The 24,392-nt window shown below is 52.0% G+C and overlaps 1 protein-coding gene across 4 annotated transcripts in view; it reads right to left on the reverse strand.

The window, feature by feature from the left end:
* Positions 1–20,767, reverse strand: part of SLC12A5 (solute carrier family 12 member 5) — a 36,321-nt gene extending 15,554 nt beyond the window's left edge. Inside the window, exons 1-8 of one of the 4 annotated variants that reach the window (XM_041732991.1) lie at positions 20,578–20,767; positions 7,249–7,343; positions 6,802–6,933; positions 6,346–6,492; positions 4,654–4,708; positions 4,033–4,163; positions 2,512–2,753; positions 1,576–1,787 (exon numbers count right to left, since the gene is read on the reverse strand). In XM_041732991.1, the coding sequence (XP_041588925.1) occupies positions 1,576–1,787; positions 2,512–2,753; positions 4,033–4,163; positions 4,654–4,708; positions 6,346–6,492; positions 6,802–6,933; positions 7,249–7,343; positions 20,578–20,698 (1,135 nt within the window). In that variant the 5' untranslated portion in view covers positions 20,699–20,767. Of the gene's footprint in view, positions 1–1,575; positions 1,788–2,511; positions 2,754–4,032; positions 4,164–4,653; positions 4,709–6,345; positions 6,493–6,801; positions 6,934–7,248; positions 7,344–12,907; positions 13,098–13,172; positions 13,220–20,577 lie in introns of those variants that run through there. The other 3 variants (XM_041732992.1, XM_041732993.1, XM_041732994.1) reach the window with 3 other exon arrangements.
* Between the last annotated feature and the right edge of the window lie 3,625 nt (positions 20,768–24,392).

Genomic DNA, 24,392 nt, shown 5'->3' on the forward strand with positions numbered 1-24,392 from the left:
CAGAAATCAGGGTGCTAGAGCTATAGGGCCAGGAGGTGGGGTGGGCAAAAAAGAAGGACCAAGGTCAGCCACTTCTCACTCCTCCTGGAGGCCTTGGCTCTGTTTTATTTCCACCAACATTTCCTAAACTCCTGCTTTGGGCCAGGTCATGTGTAGAGGCTTTGTACATGAATCATATCTAGTCCTTGCCCTCAAAATAGTCCAGTCTGGTGGGGTGAAAAAACACATAAAGACCTATCTCTGACCGATTTAACATTCTCAAACTGATCTCAGTGCCCAGACACCTCAAACCTTTTTTGTATCCTTTATCTCAACAAATGGCATCACCATCAATTCAGACACTTTTATGTTGCCCTCAACTACTCCTCTCCCCCCTCCATTTCAAAACCATCTCCAACTTCTGTCCATCATTCCTCTAAATATTTCTCAAATATGCCCCTTCTCTCCTTTCCAGGGCTCCCCCACTTCTGCACTATTGACATTTTGAGTCAGATAATTCTTTGTTACGGAGACCTATCCTACAGCACTGCAGAATGTTTAGCAAAATCACAGCTTCTACGCATTAGATGCCAGTAACAACCATCTAGTTGTGATGGCAAAAAATGTCTCCAGACATTGCTATATGTCTCCTGACGGGCAAAACAGCCCTGGGGAAGAACCACTGCTCCACTCCCACTGACATCACTCCATCACTCTAAGTTAGAAAAACAGCATCTCTCACCTGGACTCAGCATTAGCATCCTCCTGGACTCCCTGCCTCTGTTCTCTCTCCCTTTTACCTCACCCATATGATAAGCCAGAGTGAACCTTTAGAAATGATCTGACCATGCTCATCCCTTATTTGAAACCCTCTGGTGCTCCTCATTGCCCTCAGGACATGGTTCAAACCCCTAACATGGCTTCCAAGGCCTGCCACAATCTGGCTTATGCCAGCCTCTCCGACATCATTTCTTGCCCCTCCTTCCTTTGTACTTTATGCCCCAGTCATACTAAATTATTTGTGGTTGGAAAGACACAATATGCTCTTCTCTGTCTGCATGCTTTCAGGCAAGCTGTTCTTCTGCCTTAAGTCCTTTATTCCCCTAGTATAACTCAAAATCTCTTATTTTTCCCCAAAATCCTCCTCAGAGGAGTCTAGGAAGCCTTGTCTTGCCACCTTATACACATGACCCATCTCTCCCCTGTAAGGTTTCTGTTCATTGAATCTACATCTGCTCATATCACAATTTATTTCCTAATACATCTGTGTCTGCCATTAGACTCCTTGAAGCCAAAGACTATGACTTATTTATGTCGTATTCCTGGTGCTCAGCACAGTGCTAGACATTAAGTAGACACTTAGTGAATAGTTGTTAAACTAATGACTTTCATTCCTACTAGGTGGTAAGATACTTGAAGGCTCCCTTTCATCTCTCTTCCTCCATGATGCCAAGGACAGAACATGGCCCAGAGTAGGTGCTCAATTAAAACTGACTGAATTTAAGTGAATCCCAAGGAGAGTTCCTTAATCCTGACCGTTTAACCCACAATCCCTGTAGTGTTCCCTGGACATCAGCCCTCTTCCCTCCCCCAGACCTTTGATGAGGCCACTGGCAGCGCCAGGGATGCCCTGGATCTCCGTGACATTATTTCGGGTGAAGTACTCATCACAGGTGGCGTTGAGGAAACGGGAGGAACAGAAAAGGCCCCAGAGCCGTGTGGTCACCGTCTCATTTCCTTCCCAAGCCAGCTTGGCACAGACATCAAAGCCATGGCGAGACAGTGTGCGGTTCCCCAGGAGGCAGATCCTAGGGAGAGAAACAAGGGAGGAAGATGGGGGAGGGACATAACCTTGTCTTGGCTTCACAATAGAACCATGGGGGAGCTCTAAAAAACACAGATCCCAGGGCCCCATATCCAGAGATTCTAATTTAATTGGGATGGAGCACAGAGTTGGTGTTTGTTCAAAGCTCCCCCAAGTGATTTTAATATGCAGCCATCGCAAAGCACCGTTTTAGTGCAAAGCTGTGTTTCAGCACCACGGACAGCAGTCTCTGAACGCCGTCCTAGCAGTGAGATTTTAAGGGAATGTGTCCTAAAGAGGCAGAACCCACAGAGATCTGAGCCTCTAGACCCTTTCTTCTGTGACCTTTCCCAGGATAGAGAATATGACAACACTAATAAGTTGTCCTATTCCAGGAATTTGTCCCCATCCAGGAAATGCTTCCTAACTTAAACAGTCATTCCTTCAGAAATCGTCCCACTTGATTCTTCTTAAGTCCACCCCACCAGCAAGCAGTTCACCCTCAAAAGGGAAACTGTGCCAACCTCCAGGAACATTACCCCACCCTGTAGAGATTTCCCCAAAACCAGGGGAGATTTTCCCTCCCAAGGGAGGTTGCTGTGAATCCACAATCACTCAGATTCTGAGAGATGAGGTGAGGGAGGTTGGCAGAGGCTGGCATCACAGACCCTGAAACGGAGCCAGGGAGAAGAAGGACAATGCCTTAGGCTCAGAGCAACAGCACTTACGGGAAGTTGGGTGGGTCGAAGGCAGATTTGATGACCCCAGCATAGATGGCCAGGATGGAGAGGATGACACAACCCAGGAAGACAAGGGCAAACTTGTTGACATACTTGACGCCCACAAATACCACAGTGGCCATGCAAGTGAGCACACAAGTGCCATATACACGCATATTGTTCAACATGGCTGCTGCCTCCCCACTGGCATCTTCTGCCTTAAAAATGGCCATAGCTGGGAAGAGGTAAGCCTGTGGAAAGGAGGCAAGGATGTCAGGTGAGTGACACAGCAAGAACCAACTAAGAATCACCCCCAAGGATATAACCTGAAGTGCAGGAAGCACTTTGGAAAAAATACGCTCATCATAGCATATTTACAGAAGTGTAAGACTGGAAATGGCATCCACTGATAAGAGGAAATGTGATCATCTGTATTCTTTTGGCACATACATTTATATTTTCTAAAACTTCCATGTTTATTATTATTGTTTATGTTCTTTAAAAAAGTTATTTTCATTCTAAATGTTATTTACAAAGGGAGTTTCTAGCTATTTAGGGATATCTATAGAATTCTACATTACAAAGACAGAATACAATATCATATAGTTAAAACAAAAAAAAATAGAAGGAAATACACCCAAATGTTAATGGTGATTTCGGGCAATTGTTATTTCCCTTTTTACATTCTTTGGTATTTTTCCAATTTTACACAATGGGCAGAACTGCTTTTATAATAATTTTTAAATTATTTAATTGTTTTAAGTCATGGAGGTCTATTATTATCCTCTCAGAATTTGGCTCTTTGGGTCTTTTATTTGCCATCCATCCTCCCTGTCCCCATACTCCTCCATTCTGCCCCAAACCCAGAAGCTGCATCTTTTAGTTCTAGTTCTCCAAGACAGTGTGGTAGAGTGGAAAAGCACTGGCTTTGGGGTCAGAAAAGCACAGGTTCATATCCCTTCCACATGTTCCCTAAACTCCCTGAACTCTGCTTTCCTCATCTCAAATTCTTCTCTTTTGCAACCCACTGGTCACCAGCACCAGCCTGCCTGGACAATGAACATCCACAGAGAAATCAGCACAGTCCCAGGCACGTGGTAGGCAATCATCTACTACGTAGCTATGATGTGACATTATTTTTATTATTTCTACCACGATTTTACTCTTAACAACCCACCTCTGCCACTTGGTAGCTGAATGACCTTGAGCAAGTCATGTCACCTCTCTGAACTTCTCATTTGTAAAATGGGCATAATAATACTTGATCCTTGTGAGGATTCAAGATAATGACTGTAAAGCAATTGGAAGTCTGCTGAGAGCACAGTGGGAGCCCAATGAACGACAGTTGTTCACATTACGTAATTATCGTATCTTGTCTCCCCAACTAGATTGTGAATTCTTTAAAGACAGAACTACACTTCATTTTGGCCTCACTGAGTGGTTTGGACCTCTCCCCAGGAGGAGACGAGGAAGCATTGGTTAACTGACTGACAGCCTGGAACCCCACACCTCCTCCTTGACCCCTCTCACCAGTAGGATTTCGATGGTGCCCAGGATGTACATGGCCCCAGCAAAGGTAGTGCCCAGGTAGAAGCAGAGGCCCACGGCGCCCCCAAACTCTGGGCCCAGAGACCTGGAAATCATGTAGTAGGAGCCGCCAGCTGCAGAAAGAACCTAATGTCAGCAAGAAGTTCAAGGGGAGCTGGGCTGCCATTGAGGGTGAGGGGGCTCAGGGACAGAGGTGAGAAAGGAGTTGTTCTGGGCCTCACACCTTACACGGTGCAGCCTAGGACTGGTGGGAGACTCAGCCAGCCACTCTGACTGGATTTTGCAGCACTAATTACCATGTTGCTAATTACCCCTCTAAGGAGGTCATGGCTCAGAAAAATAGGATGACAGAGAGGAGGGTCTCAGGCAAAAAGGAGATCTGCATTGCCCTGTTCAACTCCATAAACTGCTTCCCTCCCTTCTGCTTAATACTGCTGCCCCCACCCACCCCACCAAATCACAGCCCAGCCCCCAGGCTTGCAATATTGCCTCTCCTGGTCCTGACAGCCCATGAATCCTGTGGCTCTGTCCTTCTTTCCAACCATCCAGGCACCCCTCCCGACCATCCAGGTCCCTTTCCCCTCAAGCAGCCCCATCACATACCAGGTACAACACCATTAGTTGCAATTGCACTCATGGAGATGGCCGTGAGCATGGTCTGTGAGGAGAGAGATCATCAGAGTGGCAGCTAGGGTGGGGGCCGCAGTGCCCTGGGAAAGGGCCAAACCTTCCTACCCCATAAACACCTGCCAAACCCACAAGTCCTTGCTGAGCTTCTCCCTGGTCCTGTTCCAACTTCTACTCCTGCCAAGACCTTCTTGTCAAGAAAACCTCTTATTCACCATGCACACAGGAGAAGCACAAGCTACAGCATCAGAGAGCTCTGGAAATCCCAGCTTGGCCTCTGACCAGCTGTCTGACCTGGGACAAGTCACCTCACTTCTCTAAGCCTTGGTGCCTTTATCTATAAAATAGGTACACTGTAGGGGCGCCTAGGTGGCTCAGTCAGTTAAGTGACTACCTTTGGCTAGGATCATGATCCCAGTATCCTGGGATTGAGCCCCCCCCGCATCATTGGGCTCCCTACTCAGTGGGGAGCCTGCTTCTCCCTCTCCCTCAGCCTGCCACTCTCTCTGCTTGGGCTCTCTCTCTCTCTCTCTCTCTCTCTCTCCCTGTTGAATAGATAAAATATTTTTTAAAAAATAAAATAAAATATATATACTGTATTCCTGCCTAAATGCATATGCTTAATCTGATCGTGAACAGATACAGATACGTGACAAACCCAGACCAAAGGACATTATACAAACTAACTGATTCATACTCTTCCAAAGTGTCAATGTCATGCAAGACAAAGGAGGAGCTGTTACAGATTAATGGAGGCTAAAACAATCTCATAAATGAGTATAAACATGATCTTGAATTTTTCTTCAGTTACCAAGGACATGATTGGGACAATTGACAAAATCTGAATAAGGCCTGCAGATAAAACCTTATTAATGTGTCACTGTTAAGACATCATTAATGTATCAACACTAGTTTCCTGGGTTTGATAATTGTACTGTGGTTATGTAAGGGAATGTCCTCGTTTTTAGTAAACACACGCTGAAGGATTTAGGATAAAGAGGCATCATGTCTGCGACTTGCTCTCAGATTCAGGAGGGAAAAGGTACTTACAGAGAGGATGGAATAAATATGATAATGTATTAACATTTTTCCTATTCTTGCAAACTTTCCATGTCTGAAATTATGTCAAAATAAAAGTTAAAAAGAAATAAAATAGGTGTACTAGCATCAGTACTGGCTATCACACACGCAGATGTGGCTCAAGGGTCACATGTGAGGGAATGGAAACATGACGAGGAGGTGGTTAGTAAATATTTGACTTTTTAGGGAGGTGGAAAGGATTCTGTTACAAAGCTGTTTGTGGCATACTCTCATGTTTTGTGAGTCTGAGCCTACCAAAATATTAACAACTGTAGTTTTCTAGGTGGACTTGATTTCCTTCTATACGCCTATCTTTTTCATCAATGAATCTGCATTACTTGTATAATTATACACACACACTCACTCACACACACGCAAACACAGATCTAGGTGAAACCTGGTTAGCGGCCATCAGGGACCAGCCTGTGAGAGGCAGGAAGGACCAGTCAGACCTAATTTACTCTCAAAGATCATACACAGTGGTTCCTATAAAAAGCTCAAGTCTCATGCTTCCCCACCCCCTACCACCCCTGGGGTCCCTGCTCTGACCCAGTGGTCAGGGGTTGGGAAAGGGAAGGTGTCACTCACACAGGAGCAGCAGATGAAGACCATGCAGAAGGCTTCCATGATGCCTGCGATGCCCACCACCCAAGTGAGTCGCAGGAAGAGGATGACACCAAAGATGTTCTGCAGGCACGGGAGGTACACGCCCATGAAGGTGCCCATGCGTGGGGCCTGCCAAGGACGCCAGCATCAGTTTCTGCAGCTCCTAATCACTATGAACGTCCCAGACCCACTCCTTCTCCCCGTTCTCCATCCCCATCCTTTCACCCCTCCTCCCTCTGGTTTTTACCCCCCTTCCCTCTCCCCCCTTCTCCTTCCATCTCTATCCCTCATCTCCCATCTCTTCCTCACCCTCAACCCCTAACTCCTGTCCTTCTGCCTCCATCATCCATCCCTTCAACTAACACTCTTTTGTCTCCCCATCCTTTATCCCCTCTACCCCTCCTTCCTCCCTCATCCATTTTTCCCCAAGGCCATCACCTGCACTGGCTTCTTTTTTCCACCCTCATTGTTTTCTGCCTCTTCATGCTCCCTACTTCCCTGGGGCAGGTTGGTGTAGTTGGCCAGGCCACTGAGCAGGGAGGACACCATGGGGCTGGTGTCCATCTCCTCCTGTGAGGGGAGGGTGGCAGTGATAAGACTCTGGGGCCTGGGGGAGGGCCAGGTGACTTACATGGTAGGAGGCAGGGAGGGATGGGGGCAAGGAAGGCAAACCACTGGGGTTGGGATGACATGGGGAAGGAGGAGGGAGAGGCATGGAAAACAGGGAAAGAAGATGGTGGGATAAGGCGAGGGAGTATCAGGGGTAATGGGAAGGAGAAGAAGGTGGACCTGAGGAGGAAGTGGAGAGAAGAACACTTCCTGAGGGAAGGATGGCAGATGAATGAGGAAATGAACTGGGGAAGGGGGGAGACCCCAGCAACCCACCTCAAACAGGGCCATGTTCTTGCCATCATACTCCCTTCCCTTCTCTGTGTCAGTGCTGTTGATGAAGGGGCTGCTCTCCTTGGGGTTGCCATCACCTGAGAAGGCAGAGGTTCCCATCAGGGGTCCAGCACCAACTGGTTGTCATCCCTGTGTCTGCGCATCCAGCTGTGTGGCCACTTTAACTCCCTGCACCTCAGTTTGCACATTGGAAAAACCGAGCTAGCCGCATTTTAGTTGACAACATGTATAAAGAGCCTAGTGCACTTCCGGGCACATACTAAGTTTTTAATGAACACATGAGTGCTTCCTTGCTCTTGGGTGTCCTTCTTCATTCAGCAGGGCACCCCAGACTCTCCAGGTTCCCCTCCTTGTCCATAACTGGGACCATGCTGGTGTTCTGGGGTGGAAGCATGCTCTCTCCCAGAGGCAAAGATAAAGACTACTACAGCCCAAGGCCCAAAGGATACTCCACCTCTTGGAGAAGTGACCCATTTGGCAACTCCTACGCAACTCATGCATCTTCAGTCAACACATATTTACTGAATCTCTCCCATGTGCCAGCATGGGCATGTGGAGGGAGGGAAGAGTAGACAAAGACTAAGTCACCACTTCTGCCCTCGGGGAACCCACAGGCAGGAGAGATAAACCAGTATTCAGGAATTTCCAACTGAGAGTGGTAAATTCTGTGACTGAAGATGAACTAGGGACTGTGGGAATACAAGAGAGGCATTCAGCCCAGCCTGGGAGGTCACGGAAGGCTTCCCAGAGGAAGTGACGAGTAGGCTGAGAACTGAAGGATGAGTAAGAGCTAGACCGGGAGGGAGACAGGAGGGTGTTCCAGGCAAAGAGAACAGCAGAACAGCATGTTCGCTGGCCCAGAGGGGCGAGTGAACAGAGTCGGTCAGAGAGGCTGAAAGAAAGTCTGAGGAAGGGGCACAGAGGAAGGGGCTGAAAGGCGGAAAGTAACCTATGAAAAGATGAGCCTCAGAAGGTATGGGCTGGGTCCTTAAATGATTAGCAAAACATGTTAAAGATTTTGGCCTTCATCCAGAGGACAATGGGAAGTCATGAAGAGTTTCACGCCAAGAAGTGCCACGAACAGACTCGTGTTTTAAAGCAATCACTCTGGCCTTTAGATGAAGAACACAGATGCTAGTTCGAGACTTTCAGTAATCCGGGCAGGGGCTGATGATGACCCAGACCAGAGCAATGCAGGGCAATGGGCAGACTCAAGAATTACTGGCACATATTTCTATGCCAGATGTTTGGGGACGTGAGAAGGAAGAATCTGGGATAATGCCTGGGGTTTCTAGCATAGGTTAATGGGTGGGTGATGGTGCTATTTGATAAATGGGGGAAGAGAAGAGACTGGGGGTGGAGAAGATGCTGAATTTGATGGAGGGTAAGACAGAATAGACCACTCAAGCAAATACAGCCAGAAGCCATACAGAGTCTGGGACCCAGGAGAGAGGCTGGGCAGAGAAAAGATAAGGGTAACCCAGGAGAATGTGTGGAGGAAGTGTATGAAACCGTGCATCTGAATGAGATCACTCAAGGAGAAAGGCTCTTGGCCATCTAGGAGAGGTCCTTTCAAAGAGATAAGGGGACCCTCCCAGGCACTTGCCGTGGCTTCAGCGGGCACCCTTTCCCAGTTCCAGGACTGAATCCCAATAGTAGACATCTCTCCAGACCCTGGGGAAACTCCCCAATAAATAAATCCTAAATGAAGTTGAGGCCCTGTGTATTCCGAATTTCCTGTCCTTTCATCTCCTGCCATGTTTCTCTCCATCCCCATCTTCCCAAAGCCTCCCCTATCCTTCTCCTCCCTAACTCCTAGAAACTTGCCTTAGTCACCCAGCCAGGGTCCATCCCCAGAGCATGACCTGTTACAAATCCAATCTCATCCTGACTCAAAGTTGTGAAAGGGAAAGCGATGCCTCACCAGCTCAAGGGACACCCACCACCTTCTCCTGCCACCACCTCCACCTCATCCATCAAGCCGGAAACTCCTGATCCCCAAACAGGGGGGCATCATCACCTCTTTCTTGTCCACACATATGAGTTCCTGAAAATGGCAGACCTGTCCCCTCAGTGAGAACTAGCACATAATAGATGCTCAGGGGAAAAAAATGTCATTGGACATAAGTTCCCCAAGGCTCTCTTCCTGACCCCCGGGGTCTCAGAAGAGCTGTCTGGGGCCAGAGAACAGAAGAAATAAAAGAGAAGTGGGTTCCTCCTCCTTTTAAAATGCTGACAAGATGCTTCATATCCTCACCACACGGTGGTGGGAACCAAAGGGGTTGAGGGGAATAAGAACAAATTTCTTGATGATTAAGGGAAAGGGCTGGGATCAAGATTTAGGTTCTGGTCCCAGCTTCATTGGCTGTGTCGCCATGTTGGGCAAGTCACTTAAACTAAGCCTCAGTTTCCTCCTTTGCAAAGGGATAATAATTGTGCTTAGCTCCCAGGGCTGTCCTGGGGATTGGGGGAAATAATGCCTATTGGGTGCGCCTGGCACATAACCGTAACTATCGATGCTATTACAAGTACAGTTATTATTCATGTACTTGATGCCGTACTCAGCTCGGGCTCTCCATCCCATACTCCTCCCCAAGCGCCAAGATTTAGGGACCTTGTCCCCTGTGGGGCTGGGTCCCTCTCCCGGCGGCGTCCGCTCCGGGTCTCCGGGTAGAGCCCTTCCCCTCTACCTTCCACGCCCCCTCCCAAGCCCCTCCTCTTTCCCGGGGTCCCGGGGCGCGTGCGGGGCGGCAAGGGGGGCGTCCTGGCCCGAGACCCGGCTACCAGGCAGCCCCGCGCCGGTCTCCATGGCGACCGCGCGGGCCGAGAGCGCAGCGCCGAGCCGAGGCGGCCACGCGCCCGCAGCCGCTTATGTAACGCGACGCGCAGCGCGGAGCCAGGCTCCGGGCCGGATCCCAGCTAGGAGCTGAGGGCCGGGGAGAGGGCGGCTCGGCAGGCTCGTCCTGGGTCCCGCCCTTCCACCCGCCATCTGGACCGGCCGCCAAGGCCGCCAGCCTCGTCTGCCGGGGCTGATTTTTGTCCCCTCCTTGGAACGGCGGGCCCGCTGGTTGCGGGGAGAGGGGCGAGCCTCAGGAGTTCTCAGAGGAGCTGGGGGACTCGCCCTGAATCCCCAGGGCCAGGACGCAGGCTGCTGGGTAGCGGCAGGAGGCGCGCGCGCGAGAGGCAGGGCCAGACTGAGGCTGAGCCCTCTCCGCCCGGCCCCCGCCCCCGCCCCCGCCCCCGCCCCCGCCCCCTGGGAGCTCTCAGCCCGAATCGGCTTTCAATTAAGCTGCGGCGGCCAGAGCTCCTGGGGAGGAAACAGGCTAACGGCTCGACCTAAGGAGCCTCCCCCGGGGCCTGGGGCCAGGCCTGGGGGAATCCCCAAGCCAGATTGGGGGAGTGGGGGAGGGCCCCAGACCCCAAAGGGATAGGAGATTGGGGACCAGAGACAATATCCTTCGGTTCTTCTTTAGTCTAGAGGAGCCCCCTTACTTGTTGGGCTATTACCACCTCCCTGAGGTCAGTCCCCAGGTCCTCACCTACACCCCCAGGAACCTAAGATCAGAGATGGCAGAGCCTCTTGGCTATTCCCTCCAGCCCAGCGGCTTCTTAGAGCCCTCTATGACCACCTTTGGGCATCATGGGAGTCTTTCTCTTTCTGGGACCCCAAATGCCTGACCCAGGTCCTGGTCACTCTAGTCCCAGGTCCTGGACCCTACACAAAAAGAGAAGGTCTCCAGATGGGCCTCTATACTCAGAGTCCAGAAACTAATGGAGAATGGGTAGAACAGAAGGGAGTTCCTAGTTTGATTCCCATTCATACACAGAGATGCCTCTTTCCTAGGCCTCCTGAGACCCCCATGGAAACCCCAAGACCCAGTAAGGCACAAACCTACGAGTAGAGAAAGCAGGGGCTAGGGGATCATACCACACTCTGTGTCTGAGGGGAGTAGAGATTATCTCTCTCAGGCTGAGCAACTGTCCTCAGAGTGGAGGCATCTGAAGGAGATCCCAGATGCCAATGACCCTCCCCATACACACACACACACACACACACACACACACACAACTCATTCCCTGGGCACCGCGTCGGCATGCCTAAATCTGCCGCAGACTCGACTTTGCCAAACCCTCTTCCCCCATAGCTGTAGCCGAAGCCTGCTGGGGAGGGGGCGGCTGCTGGATGAGGCAACCCCAGGGTCACTGGGACGATGAACGAGCTAGCTGGCCAGCCTGTGGTTCCGACGCCTGTACACCACTCAACTTCAGGGACGTAAAGGGGGTCTCAGACAGAGCATTGGGGACCCTGGTGTCCACAGTCTTCCCAAGTGGCCACTTGGCTCTGACTTGGATCCAGGATCTGGAAGACTTTAAGTTTAGGCTCCCAGTCTTTCTAGAAAACCCGGTCTTTCGGTCCTTAGGGGTCTTTGGCCAGCCCCCAGGGAAGTCTGCAGGAGTCTCAGCCCAGAGGGTCAAGCAATGCCCAGGGGAGCGTTTGAAGGCGCGGAGCGCAGACAGCCGGAGCGGGAGGCGCGCTAGTGCGCAAGGGACGCAGCGCCGCTGGAGGGTGGGGGGTGGGGGCGGCTGACAGCCGTGATGGATGGCTGAGACCGCTGGGGGGCGGCGGGGGGCCTGGGAGCCCGAGGGGGTGGCTGGCCCCGAAGACCTCGGAGCAGGGAAACCGTGGAGGAGGGCGGCGGAAAGCAGGAGCGGCGAAAGGACTTGCTTCAAGCCCCTGGGCTCCTAGCGAGTCTCCGCACCCACCGCAGCGCGTCCGCAGTGTCCGCTCCGCGGCGCCGGGGATTCAGCCGCCGGGACCCCCATTCCTGAGGCCTCACTGGGGAAGCTAGCAGAGCTGACTAGAAAGGCTCCCCCTTGCCCCACCCTGGAAACCTCATTGCCATCCCAGGGCACCAGAGGAAGGGAAAAGGGGGAAGAAAGGAGGGTGATCTTGCTTCCCGTCCTGAATAGGAACCCTTGGGCACGCGAGAGGGAGAGGGAGAGGGAGATTCCGCAAAGTAGAGCTGAAAAAATCTCCGGAGGAGATGCTTCAGTCTGAGGTCGGACCTGGGGCAGCTTTGGGGGAGGGGGCCCGGATTGCACCAAGTGTCCCCTTAAGGAGACACTGCAGCCCGGACGGGGGCTGTCATATGTCTCCAACCCCCCATGGGCACCTTCCCCCCACCTTTCAGCTGGAAGTCTCAGAGCGAGGGACTGCAGCAGACTGCACCCCCCACCCCCTCCCCGCGCCGCCGGTCAACGCTCTGCGCCAGGACGCCGGGGTCCCTTCTTGGGGAAAGGAACCCTCCTCCCGCCCGTCGAGGTCCACGTCAGCCCATTTTAGCTCTTCCATCCCCTTCCCACCGCCTCCCCCGCTTAGCTAACCCACGTCTGCCCCCGGGCTGTGGGCAATGGCAACCCCTCGGCCCCCAGCCCTGCCCGGGGCGCGGCGCATTCCAGCACCTCGGACAGCGCCTGGCGCATTCCAATGGAGCCGGGCTCCAGGCCGCCTTGGGCGCCCACCGCCCCGGTCAGTCTCAGCCTCTTCTCTGAAGGAGGCGGCCCCCGCTCTGCCTCTAACCCCAGAGCTGCCTCCTCTCCTTGCCGCCCCCTCCCTCGCCGCCCCCGGGCCGCTGCTTACCGGGGTTGGCTCCCCCATCGCCGTCCTCGCAGTCCGTCAGGTTGTTTAGCATGGTGGCGGCGCGGCGCCGGGCCCGGGGATGGCTGCTCCGCCTCGCCCGCGCCCCTCTGCCCGCCTTCGCCGCTCTCGCTCGCTCTAGCTCTCTCTCGCTCTCCGCTCCACGGAGGAAGAAGCTGCAGTGCCCGCCCGCCCGGCGCACACACACTCGCACACGGACACACGCTCACACCCGCGCGCGCCCCCTCTCAGCGGCGGCGCTGCTCACCTCATCCCGTATGCAGGAGGCGTGAGCCACTGGCGGGGTTTTGGGGGGGAGCGCGAGAGGGAGGAAGAAGAGGAGACGAGGGGCGGGCTAAGCGCGGCTGGAGGCCCCCTCGCACGAAAACCGGGGGCTTGCACGGGTAGGATGAAGGGGATGCTGCGGGGGACGGGGGGCCTCGCCTCCCACGAGCAGACGCAGCTCCGCCCGCCCCCCCACTCCCCGGCACAGGCGGGGCCGGCACGTGGGCAGGTGCCATCCCGCGCCCTAAAAATAACGGCAGGGAACTAGGTCGCGGCCGCCGGGAGGCGGCCCCGCAGCGGCTGCCTGGCTGGGGGTCTGGGGTGACCCCTAGGGGGAAGGCGAGGAGTACTGAGGCGGCGGGGGTGGGGCGCCATGGAATATGGGTCCCTGGGGAGCCTGTCTGCAAAGCTGGGGAGGCCAGCCCTGAAGAGGAGCAGAGAACCAGGCCCTTTCCCAAACCGCTGTTCAAAAGGTTGGAACTGGGGGCGGATGGGGGAGGGAGGGTTGAGGATAGAGCCCTTAACTGAATCAGTGTGCTGCCCCCAAGGGTTCAGGGTCACTGGGCTGAACTGTCTGTCTCATCTTGTCTTAAAATGGGAAGGGTGGAACCTGAGGAGTTGCAATGAACCCTCTCATTGTGCTTAGACGGAATCCTAGCATTTCACCCCCAAGACAAATTCCAGGAGTCCACAGACAGGGACCCTCTGACTGTAGAATGACCCTGGGAAGGAGATGTGGTGAGAAGGAGAGAAGGCAGCAGTGAGATTCCAGGGATGGCTGACTCCCCACTGGGGATGGTGCAGCCTCAAGGGAGGGCAGGCGGGTAGGAGGCTGGCCGGGGACAGAGTGGGGGAGGGAGGAATGAGGCCGACTGTGGGTTTGGGACCAGATTTTCTCCTGGGGCGGGAGTGTCTAATCCCCTAATCCAGGATTGCTTTCTGAGGATTCCAGAGCCAGCCCGCTCTCTCCATTCCTCCCCCTCCACTGACACCAGTCCTCCAGAAGCTTGATAGTCCTGGGACCTCTCTGGGCCAACCCCTAGAATTTAGACTTAAGCCAGCAGTGGAGACATCTCAGGAAGCAGCATCAGAGGTATGGACCCTGTGTGTCTCTGAAAGATCTAAACATCCAAGGGTGAGAGCAGATTAAGGGGAAATTATTTTCAGACTCACCCTAGCCCCCCAGCACTGGCCCTCTAAGTTTCAGGAGAGTTCCAGGGCTGGAGAGGATCACATCAACCATCTTATCTAACAGACAACTTTCATCTTATAGATGAAAAAGCTAAGGCCCAAAGAGGAGAAATGACTGCCTATGGACACAATGCCAGCAAATGGCAGGATTTAGTCTAGAATCCAGTTTGCTTTATTCTCGTTTAGGACCCCTCCTCAACATAACTTCTTTGAAACATTGGTCTTGCCTCCAACGGAAGGGACAAGGATATAGTCAAACCAAACTGCTCAGCAATCTCTGATTCTTGGCTACCAAAAAGGGAAAGGGGAAGGGTCTGAGATGAGCTCTCTCCCCTTTACTGGTGGCCAGACTTCAGAGGTGCAGGACTGAAGGGGCCCCTCAGCTGGCAACTGGAAGTAGGCCCAGAAGATCTTCAAGGGTCCTAAAAAAAATCCGTCCACATGACTAGAGACCCCATTCTAGGACATGACTTTACAGGGCCATTGACAGGACCCGCTGCTCAGAGTCCTTGCACATATTTGTCAGTGGCTTCAGATCAGGTCAATCACAGTCTTTGGCAGCTGACTGAAAGAGGTTCGGAGGTACCCACCACTAAGGTATCACTACCACCAGGGTTTATGGATGCTGGAAGGCCTCGTTAGGGTGGAGAGGTAGCTATTCAGACAAGGCGTAAGAATTGGTCTTCTTGGGGGGCCCTGGCTGACTTGGTTGAGCATCTGCTTTGGCTCAGGTCATGGTCTCAGGGTCATGGTCTCAACCCCCACATTGGGCTCCCTGCTCAGCAGGGAATCTGCTTCTCCATCTCTCTCTGCCCACCCCTCCATTCATGCTTTCTCTCTCTCTCTCTCTCTCTCTCTCTCTCTCTCTCTCTCATAAATAAATAAATAAATAAATAAATAAATAAATAAATATCTTTTAAAAATTGGTCTTCTTGGCTTTCCCAGGGAGAAAATCACCAAAAAGGTGAGATGAGTTTGGATTGGTGACAGAGGTTAAAAGGATAGCAGGTGGACAGACCAATATTCAAGAATATCTAAGCTCTCCACTCCATATACACCCACCATCACCGCCACAAGCCACAGCATTATGGTTTTCCACTACTCATAGAGGCAGGTAACAGCAAAATGTGTAGCATGTTTGTCTGAGAAGTGCTGTAAAATAAATGCTGAGATTTTTTTCAGCAACTTCAGATCTGGGATGTTCCCCTGGAGGTACTTCCATTCATTTGTGGTCCAGAGCCCTGGCCACACAGGGACTGAGCCCACCCACAGGAGGAACCTAGATCCCAAGAGAGTGCAGGTGAAGGCAGGAGTGACTCCTCTTCTCTGGGTGCTCCGTCTGCCTACCCTTATGGGAGTTCCTATCCCACAAGGCATCTGTAATTCAAGACATAGTGAACTTACCCTGTTCTCTATCCCCAAACTGTGTGTATCCCTGGGAAAAATTAACTTCCTCTTTCTGGGCTTCAGTGTCTCCATCTGCAAAAGGGTTAGGTCACATACATCCAAGGAACTTCTTCTCACTCTGCTAGCTCTTAGTGCTCTCTCCATTTATTTCAGACTAAAGCCTTGGAGCCCTCCCTGAGGAGCCAAGACCAAGTAAGGAAACAGCCCCAGAGGGAGAGCCTATACCTTCAAGTAATGCTCCTACTTCTCAAGGAGAGTGGTCCCTACTCTGGCTTTTCAGGCCAACCCTCTGCAGTGAGGCTTTGAGAAAACACCATTGCAGGTACTACCTGCACTGCCAGCCTGGTCTCAGCCAATAAGGTCACCAGTAAGGTGACCCTCAGCTCTGAGCCCCAGGAACATGGCTCAGCATCCTATCTCCACCCAGAGCACTAGGAAGATCGAGGGCTAGGGAAACTCTCTCATTCTATCAACACAAGATGCAGAGTTGGGCAGGGTTCTGTTTCTGAATTCTGAATGTCTTAAAGTTCACTCTTCTCCCACCGTGCATTTCTCAGAGAGAAAAAGGTTTCAGGGAAGCTGCCTAAGTGTCAGGATGTGGGAACTGGAAGAGACTTTATAAATTATTTTTTGCCATCCCTCATTTATGGGAAAATTTAAGTCTAGAAATGGAAAGGTACAAATTTCTTCATGGGGTAAACTTGTGGCAGACTGGGGACTAGAATCCAGCTCCCTGACCTCCAGCCCAGGGCTCCAACCACTGACCCAGGATATAAGGCCATTTGGAGGAAGCTGGAGCCACCTGACTGAGTCTTCTTTCCACAGGAGGTAGACGTAGTGTTCCTCCTCATGGCTCAATCTCTACCCATCCTTATCTGCATATCATTACCCCCATGACCTAACCCACCCACCCCAGCTGTCCTCCTGGAGCCAAGGCCCTGAATTCCCTCTTTCACTCCTCTCCCAAACTACATGCTTGTCCTCCAGACCCAAAACCCTCACAGTGAATTGATGAGTCCAGAGCACAGCACACCCCACACACACAGGGCTCGCCGCAGAGCACGTCAACCACCATCGTCTCCGTGGCAACCGGGGGCTTAATTAACAGGCTGCAGCCCTGTCACCATGGCAATGGCACCCCAACAGCCCCCCATTCCCCTACAGATTCAACCCATCTTTCTTCTTTCTCAATCTGGACCCCCTTCTCACTGCACCACCCCCCACCCCCACCCCACCTGGAAAGCTGGTGCCCACAGATCGCTCTGGTTCATTGAGAAGAGGGGAGGGGAGATGAGGGGGATGAGAGAGAGAGAGAGAGAGAGAGAGAGAGAGAGAGAGAGAAGCCCGTCACCATGGCAACTGCAGCCCCGTTCATAACCAGTTTGTTGCCATGGAGATTCCCGGGGCTCACCTTGGGCTGAGGTACTGGGCAGTGAGGTTCTGAGTCCTGGCTTGAAAAGGGGGTGATTGGAGAACAACCTGAACAGACTGGCGATCTCCAGATCAGATATTTATATGAATAACTCAGTGTCATTCTTCCCAATTTACAAATAGACGGCAACATGAGGTTTGAGTATGGGGGAGGCAGAGAACTTCACCCTTCTAGATCATCAAAGAATCTTAGCATCTTTATGGCTACAATGACCCTCAGATAGCTTCCTGTTCAACTCCTTTATACTACAGATGAGGAAACTGAGGCTCAAACAGTGGAAGCAACATGCCCAAGGCGACACCACAGAGCTTGAGCTAGAACAGAGATGGGCTATCTTATGGTCTTGCTCCATCCCCCTAGCATAAGTCAGCTCCTTCTCATGCATGGGAACACATCTCAACTCCTGTTAGTCTTAACTGAGGCCCAGTGCCCTACCTTGCTCCTTCAGAAACTTGGGGACAGTGGAAAGAGGTATAAAGGGATGTGGGAATAGCTCAGAGTTGTAACAACTGACCCCAGGTCCACTTCTAACCAGCCAAATCATTATTAACTTCCCTATACTACAGATTACAAAACTAAGATATGGGGGCTGCAGCCCAGGATTAATGGTGGATTCAAGAATCAGCCTCTGACTTGCTTCTTTCACCCCCATCAGTTAGGTTCCCACTACAGCTGATCCCCTGGCAGCAGGAGGCACTTCCAGGGGCAAACTCCACCCCATTGGTCCAGAATTAAAGATAATGCTCATACACAAGTGACCTCCCAAACGTCTCCCAACCCTTCCCCATCTTCCACATGCTGTCATTTCTCCCCATGGGTCTGGGTGAGGATAAGGGGTGGGGAAAGCATCTACTTGGGACCAGAGGACTGATGCAAGAACAGCTGTGGGAAAGACATCACCAGATTTTGTTTCCCCTAAGGAGCCCTTGTCTACCCACCCCCATGCAGTGACCTACCCAGGAGGAAGTGCTGGAGGCACCCCTCAGGGCCAAAGATGTTAAAAATCACCCAAATAATTCTCAAGATGAAACTTTAATAAACTCATGCACACAGGTACCCACCCCACATGACAGACAAATGAATACACATATCAACATGCTCATCAACACACTGGAAGACAGTGACACACACAAGCACTGACTCACTGACTGCCCCACAGGTCATCAGAGCTCATGTGGGATGCTCCTCCCTCAGGACACACAAAGATACACACACACTGCCTCTACCACAAGCACACAGTATTCCAGATTCACATCCAGCTTGCACACACATACCTGCATACCCAAAACTGGGAGCCATATTTTACTTCAACATGCAGGAGCCTGGGAATGTGAATCTGTCAGTCACCAAGGAATGAGAGACTGGCCATCTTATTCTCAAGCCAGCGGATAGGGAACGAGAGGAGAGTGGGCAAGAGTAGGAGAAGCAGGAGCTTACAGCCACTCCCCTTCTCATCTGACAAACAGTAAGCACCTACTAAGTGCCAGGCTGTGGGCATGGAACTTTGAACACAAAGATAAAAGGATATGGTCCCTGCTTGTGACTTACAGGAGCCACACAAGTCCACTGGGACATGGGCTCTAATGGTGCAGTGGGTGGGCAGGAGAGGAATGACCGCCTCTGCCTGGAAGCAAAGGAAAGTGAAAAAGATTTTCAGGAGAGGTTAAATGAGCCATAACCTACAGAGTGAGTAGGAGTTCCCCTGGCTAATGGAGGTGGAAAGATGAACACAGATAGGTATGCCTTGGGAGCAGATGAGGAAAGAGTCTGAATGACAGACAACTGCATTGGTCTTTATCCTAAAAGCGACAGGGAGCTTGTGTGGAGGATGGTTAGGACAGGATCTGAGGCAAGCAGACCAGTTAGGAGGCTGAGGCCATGGCCCTGGCGGTGCGAGAAATGATGGAGGCTTGTCGAGTGACAGTTACCGGAAGAGAGATGGGACAGATTCAGGATTAGTGTTGGGGGTGGGTTGACCACAATGTGAGGACCTATTCCATCCGGTGAGAAAAGAAAAGGAAGCATCGAGAATAGCTCCTGGAGTTCTGACTTTTGAAACTGTAAGGATGGAAAGGATATTCATGAAAATGAGGGGGGGGGATGAGAAAGGAGGCAGACAGTTTATGGGGAAACACGGAGAATAGAAAGAGCCCAGGAAATCCCAAGGTACGTCCAGGAAGCGGCTGGTTCAGGGGCTGGAGGTCTGCGGAAACCTAGGCCTCGGTTTGCTCATCTACACAAACGAGGGAGTTCACCAAAGAAACCCCTAAAATGCCCCCTCCAGGGCTGTTGGTGCTTAGTTTTGCTGCAGTCGGCTCACCTGCGGCTCAGCAGCGACCCCTGGCGGCCCGGGGAGGCTCTTCCTCCTCCCCGTGCTGGGGCCACATCAAGCCGATTCGCCGTTTCTTGCAGACCTGAGGGGCTCAGCACCAGGAAGGGGACCCCTGATAAGTGCCCCCTCGGAGGAGACTGTGAGTGCATCCAGGATACACCGAAAGCTAAAAGGACCCTTCACCTCCCCTCTTCTTTAGCCTGCATGTAACTTCCATTACAAGACAACAGCAATGGGTCCTCCAGGAGCACGCCCCCAATCTAGCCTGAGCTTGCTCCACCCAACCCTCTTCTGGAGCTGGAGCAGAGGAGCTTAAGTGGGTCTCCAAGGCTCGAGACTGGAGACCCCACAGAATCCTGCCAAGATCTAGCTGCCCAAAAGTAGCTTCTCTTTCTCCCATCTCCTTCCCGGGATCCCCGGGCTCTGTCCGCGACGTCTCCAGGGAGGTTTGTAAGATCCTCCTGGCACCAATCACCTGCAGAGCCAAGCACCAGCCCTAGCGTCCCGGACTCATTTTACCTCCCGCCCTCGACCCCACCCCTATCTTCCCGGCACGACCTCTTCCTCTCTGGTCCTCCCTTTTCTGCCCCCAAACAGGGATAGTCCTGCCTTCTCCCATTGCCTTTGAACCCAGCGTTTAATCCTGGGGCCCTCCCCTTTCCTTGGTTTCACCTCCTCCCCTCTGGACACGCCCCTTACCCGAGTTGGCCCCGCCCCTTTAGTGCCCTCCAGGTCAGCCCTCCTTCGACTGCCCCTCCATCCCGAGGTCCGCCCCTTTGCCTAGAGCCCCACCCCCTTCGCTGTGCCCCGCCCACCTCGGATCTGGCCCCTCCCCCCGCCACTTCCCACCCGGCCTCCTGCCCTCCCCGCTAGGTCCCAGCTCCCCTCCCTCGTCCCGCCCTGGGCTGAGACCACCCCACGCCCAGCCCAGGCCTAGCCCTTTCCAAAAGAAGCCCCGCTTCCCATGGCCCCGCCTCCCCTCTCGCCCCGCCCCCTCCGGCAGGCCCCGCCCCCTGCGGCCTCTACCTTTGGCGTCTTCTCCTGAGAGGTGGCGGAGCTTGGCTGCCGGCTGCGGGTGGGACTCTAAGTCAGGGGTCGCGGCGGGCGCCGCGGGGGGCAGTGAGGTGACTGTGAACCTGCGGCTCATAGTGCGGAAAGGGGCCGGGCGGCGGCGGTACGGGCCCAGATCGCACAAGTGGCCGCAGCCCGGCTCAGCAGACAGAAAGAGCGGATTCCCCCCGTCCGCCGCCCCCCACCGGGCGCCGCGCCGCTCAGGGTCCTAGTGCCCGCTGTGCTGAGCCGCAGAACCTGGCCATTTCGCTCCAAGTCCCTGGGCTCTCAAGTCTAGGAAGCTCCTGAGGATCGCGCCCGCACCTGAGAACCATCCCTACACTGGAGGCCCTAGTGTGTGGCTCCCGGAGCCCAGGCCCACCTGGGCTGGAGTCTCCTAAACACCTGGGATTTATTCACTCATTCATTCAACCCATCTTGACAGTGCTCCTGTGTTTCAGGCAACGGTACTAGGCACTGGGGATACAGCACTGCCTGGCTTCCTGCCCTGCTATGGCTTAAATCCTAATAAGGAGTGAGGGGAGAAAGGTCATAAGCGAGCAAACGCACAGTCAAGATAATTTGAGATTCTGGAATACGTTAAGGAGAAAAAATAGGGCCCAGGGATGACGACCAGGGGGAAGGACTAGTTTAGAGGGTGGTCTGAGAAGATCCCTCAGAAGATGTGATATTGTAACTGAAACCTCCCTGATGAGAAGGAGCCAGCTATGCAAAGATCTGAGGGAAGAGCTCTCCGGCAGAGAACATAGCAAGTGGAAAGGCCCCGGGCTGAAAAGGAGCCTGGACTGTTCAGGGAGCAGCAAGAAGGCCAGTGTGTCTGGAATAGAGTGAACAGAGGTGAGAATGATAGGAGATGAGGGAGGGGAGGAGGGCAAGTCATGTGCTCTCTTGAAGGCTTCAGAGAGGAGCCGTTGAAAGTTCTTGAGCAGAAGAGTGATGTGATCTGACTTGTGAAGACCCAACTAAGAGCAAGAGTGGAAACTGGGAGTCTAGGTAGGAGGTTCCTGTAGACCCCCATGTCAGAAGTGGTAAAAGCCAGAGTAGAGTGCTGGCAGTCATCCCATTCAAGGTATGTTTTAGAAGTAGAATCTACAAAACCTGTTGCTGAATTGGACGTTGCATGGGTGGGAAAGAAGAGTCAAAAAGGACTCCTGAAAACTGTCACACATTGCTGGTGAGAGTACAGATGGGCAAAACCACTCTGGAAAATTGTTTGATCATATCTGCTCAAGCTGAACATGCATATACCTGTCTTCCCAGCAATTCCTCTCCTAGGTATGTGCTCTGCCAAGCCACTTGTATGAATAAGTAAGATTTAATATATTTGAATATACAATATCCTACTTCTACCTATGCAATTGCTCAATTACATTTCTAATTGCATCATTAATTGCTGTACTAGATATACGAGGTGTGTGCCCTGGAAAATGGCTGCCCATGTTCACCAAAAGGTTACAAGAATGTTTATAGGAGCATTACTCATAATAGCCTCAAATTGGGAACTACCCAAATACCCATTAACCATAAAATGCATAAATAAAAAAATAAATGGATAAATAGTGGGACCTTGAGCAGAAGAAGCCAGATGCAAGAGTACGTACTGTAAAATACCATTTAAAGTAGAAACTAGTCAAATCTGTCTAAGCTGTTAGAAGTATTGGTGGTAACTCTTGGAGTGGAGGAGTAGCAATTGCAAGGGAGCAGCAGAGGGGCTTTTAGGATGCTGATTATGTTTTGTTTTTTGATCTGGATGTTGGTTACACAGTTGTGTTTGGTATGTGGAAATTTATTGAAATGTACACTTATGACATGTGGACTTGTCTATATGTTTATTATATTAGAGCAATAGTTCTCAACTGGGGTTAGTGTTGCCCAACAGGGAACACCTGGCAATGTTCAGAGGCATTTCTGATTGTCAGAACTGGAGGGCAGTGTTAGGGACATCAAGGGAGTAGACGCCATTTGTGCCATCTAGGCTTGCACCAGGTCGACCTGGCCAGGAGCCATGGGTTCTCCATCACCTCCCTGCACTCCACTCCCACACTGGGACCCAATGTAGGGAGAGGAGCACTGATTCTGAGTGGGTCTGCTGTCTGTCCATGATCCCACTACCCCCTAGAGGAAGACACCAAACATTCCTATGATGTTTCCCACAACTAAAAAAATTATCTAGCCCAATATGTCAGTAGTGCCCAGGTTGAGAAACTGTACAATAATAAGGAGTTTAACTGATACCTAGATTTTAGGACTGATCAGGTTCTAAGACTGATTGGGAGCAGATGATGTCATCTTTATCGAGGTAGTATGATAGACAGAGAACATGTTCAGAAAGTGGATCCCACATGTTCCCAGTGGATCCCACTGACCATCTCAGTGGTCCCAACTGAGTTCAGTTGGACCTGTTAGGTTGAGAACCCTAAGAAGCACCTAAGGATCATGAGAGTCAGCCCTTGAACATATAAGTCAGGAGGTCAGGGGAGAGATTAAACCTGGGGACTTAAACTTTGGAGTCTTTAGTAGAGATACATAAAACTGTAAGGCTGGGTAAGATCACAGGGAAGCAGGGCAGCCCCAGTGACGCATCAGTTTAGCACGGCCTGCAGCCCGGGGCGTGATCATGGAGACCCGGGATAGAGTCCCACGTCGGGCTCCCTGCATGGAGCCTGCTTCTCCCTCTGCCTGTGTCTCTGCCTCTCTCTGTCTCTCTCTGTGTTGCACATGGATAAATAAATAAATCTTTTTTAAAAAAATCACAGGGAAGCAGTATACACAGAGAAGTCCAAGGATTGAGCACGAGGGTATGCTATGCTATCATCTAAAGGTTAGAAAGAGGAATATCCAGCCAGTGAGGTGAGGAGAACCAGGAATGTTCTCCAGAAACTGAGTCAAGAAAAATTTGGGGGAGAATGGCATTACCGATGGCGTCAAACAAGCTGAGAGACATGTAGGATGAGCACAGAGTGCCTGTCGCATCTGGCTGCAGCAAGTTCATAGATGGCTTTGAAGAGAATGATTTCAGTGGTATAGTGGGGTGGGAGTCAGGCTGGAAATGGCTGCAGAGAAAACGAAAACTGAAGTGGAGACAGTGAGTGGAGATTGTTCTTTGGAGTTTTACTGTGGGTGGGGTGAGAGGTAGAGAAATGCAACAGTATCTAGAGAGAGACTGAGGTTCGGAGGGGCTTTAAATAAGACCTATTAAGGAATGTGGGTATGCCCATGGAAATGGGTCATTATGGGTCATTCCTCGGTAAGAAATGGATGAGGTGGGGTTGAGTCCACCCAAAGGAAGCTCGGGAGGAAGTCCTCTGAGTCCCTCAAATTCCCACTTGGGCCTGAGTCCAGAAGACAACCAAATCTGAACAAGCCCATCACTTCCGCTCACCTACCCCAAGCCTCAAGTCCCTCTGCTGTCCTGTGGAGTCACATCCATGCTCCTCAGCCTGGCATTCATACCTTGTCTCATCTGGTCCAGACCACCATTCCTACCTCAACCGTTCCAGAATCCTCTCTGCTCCCCTGCTATCTACCTCCTAAAACCACACATTAGAGTTCTCAGCCATTTGTAGTTCCCCCAAGCGCCCCCTGCTTTTTCTCTTCTCCCTGGTATTTGCCTCAAGAGCCCACAGTCAAATCCCACTGCCACCGCTCACCAGCCATGGGACTTCCTCTGAGCTATGTAATTCTGTGAGCCTTGGTTACCTCATCTGTCAAACAGGGGAAGGGGATGATGGCAATCATACTCATAAGGTAAAAGTAGTACCTGTCTTCTG

The sequence above is a fragment of the Vulpes lagopus genome, chromosome 18, assembly GCF_018345385.1.
Source record: "Vulpes lagopus strain Blue_001 chromosome 18, ASM1834538v1, whole genome shotgun sequence".
NCBI lineage: Eukaryota > Metazoa > Chordata > Mammalia > Carnivora > Canidae > Vulpes > Vulpes lagopus.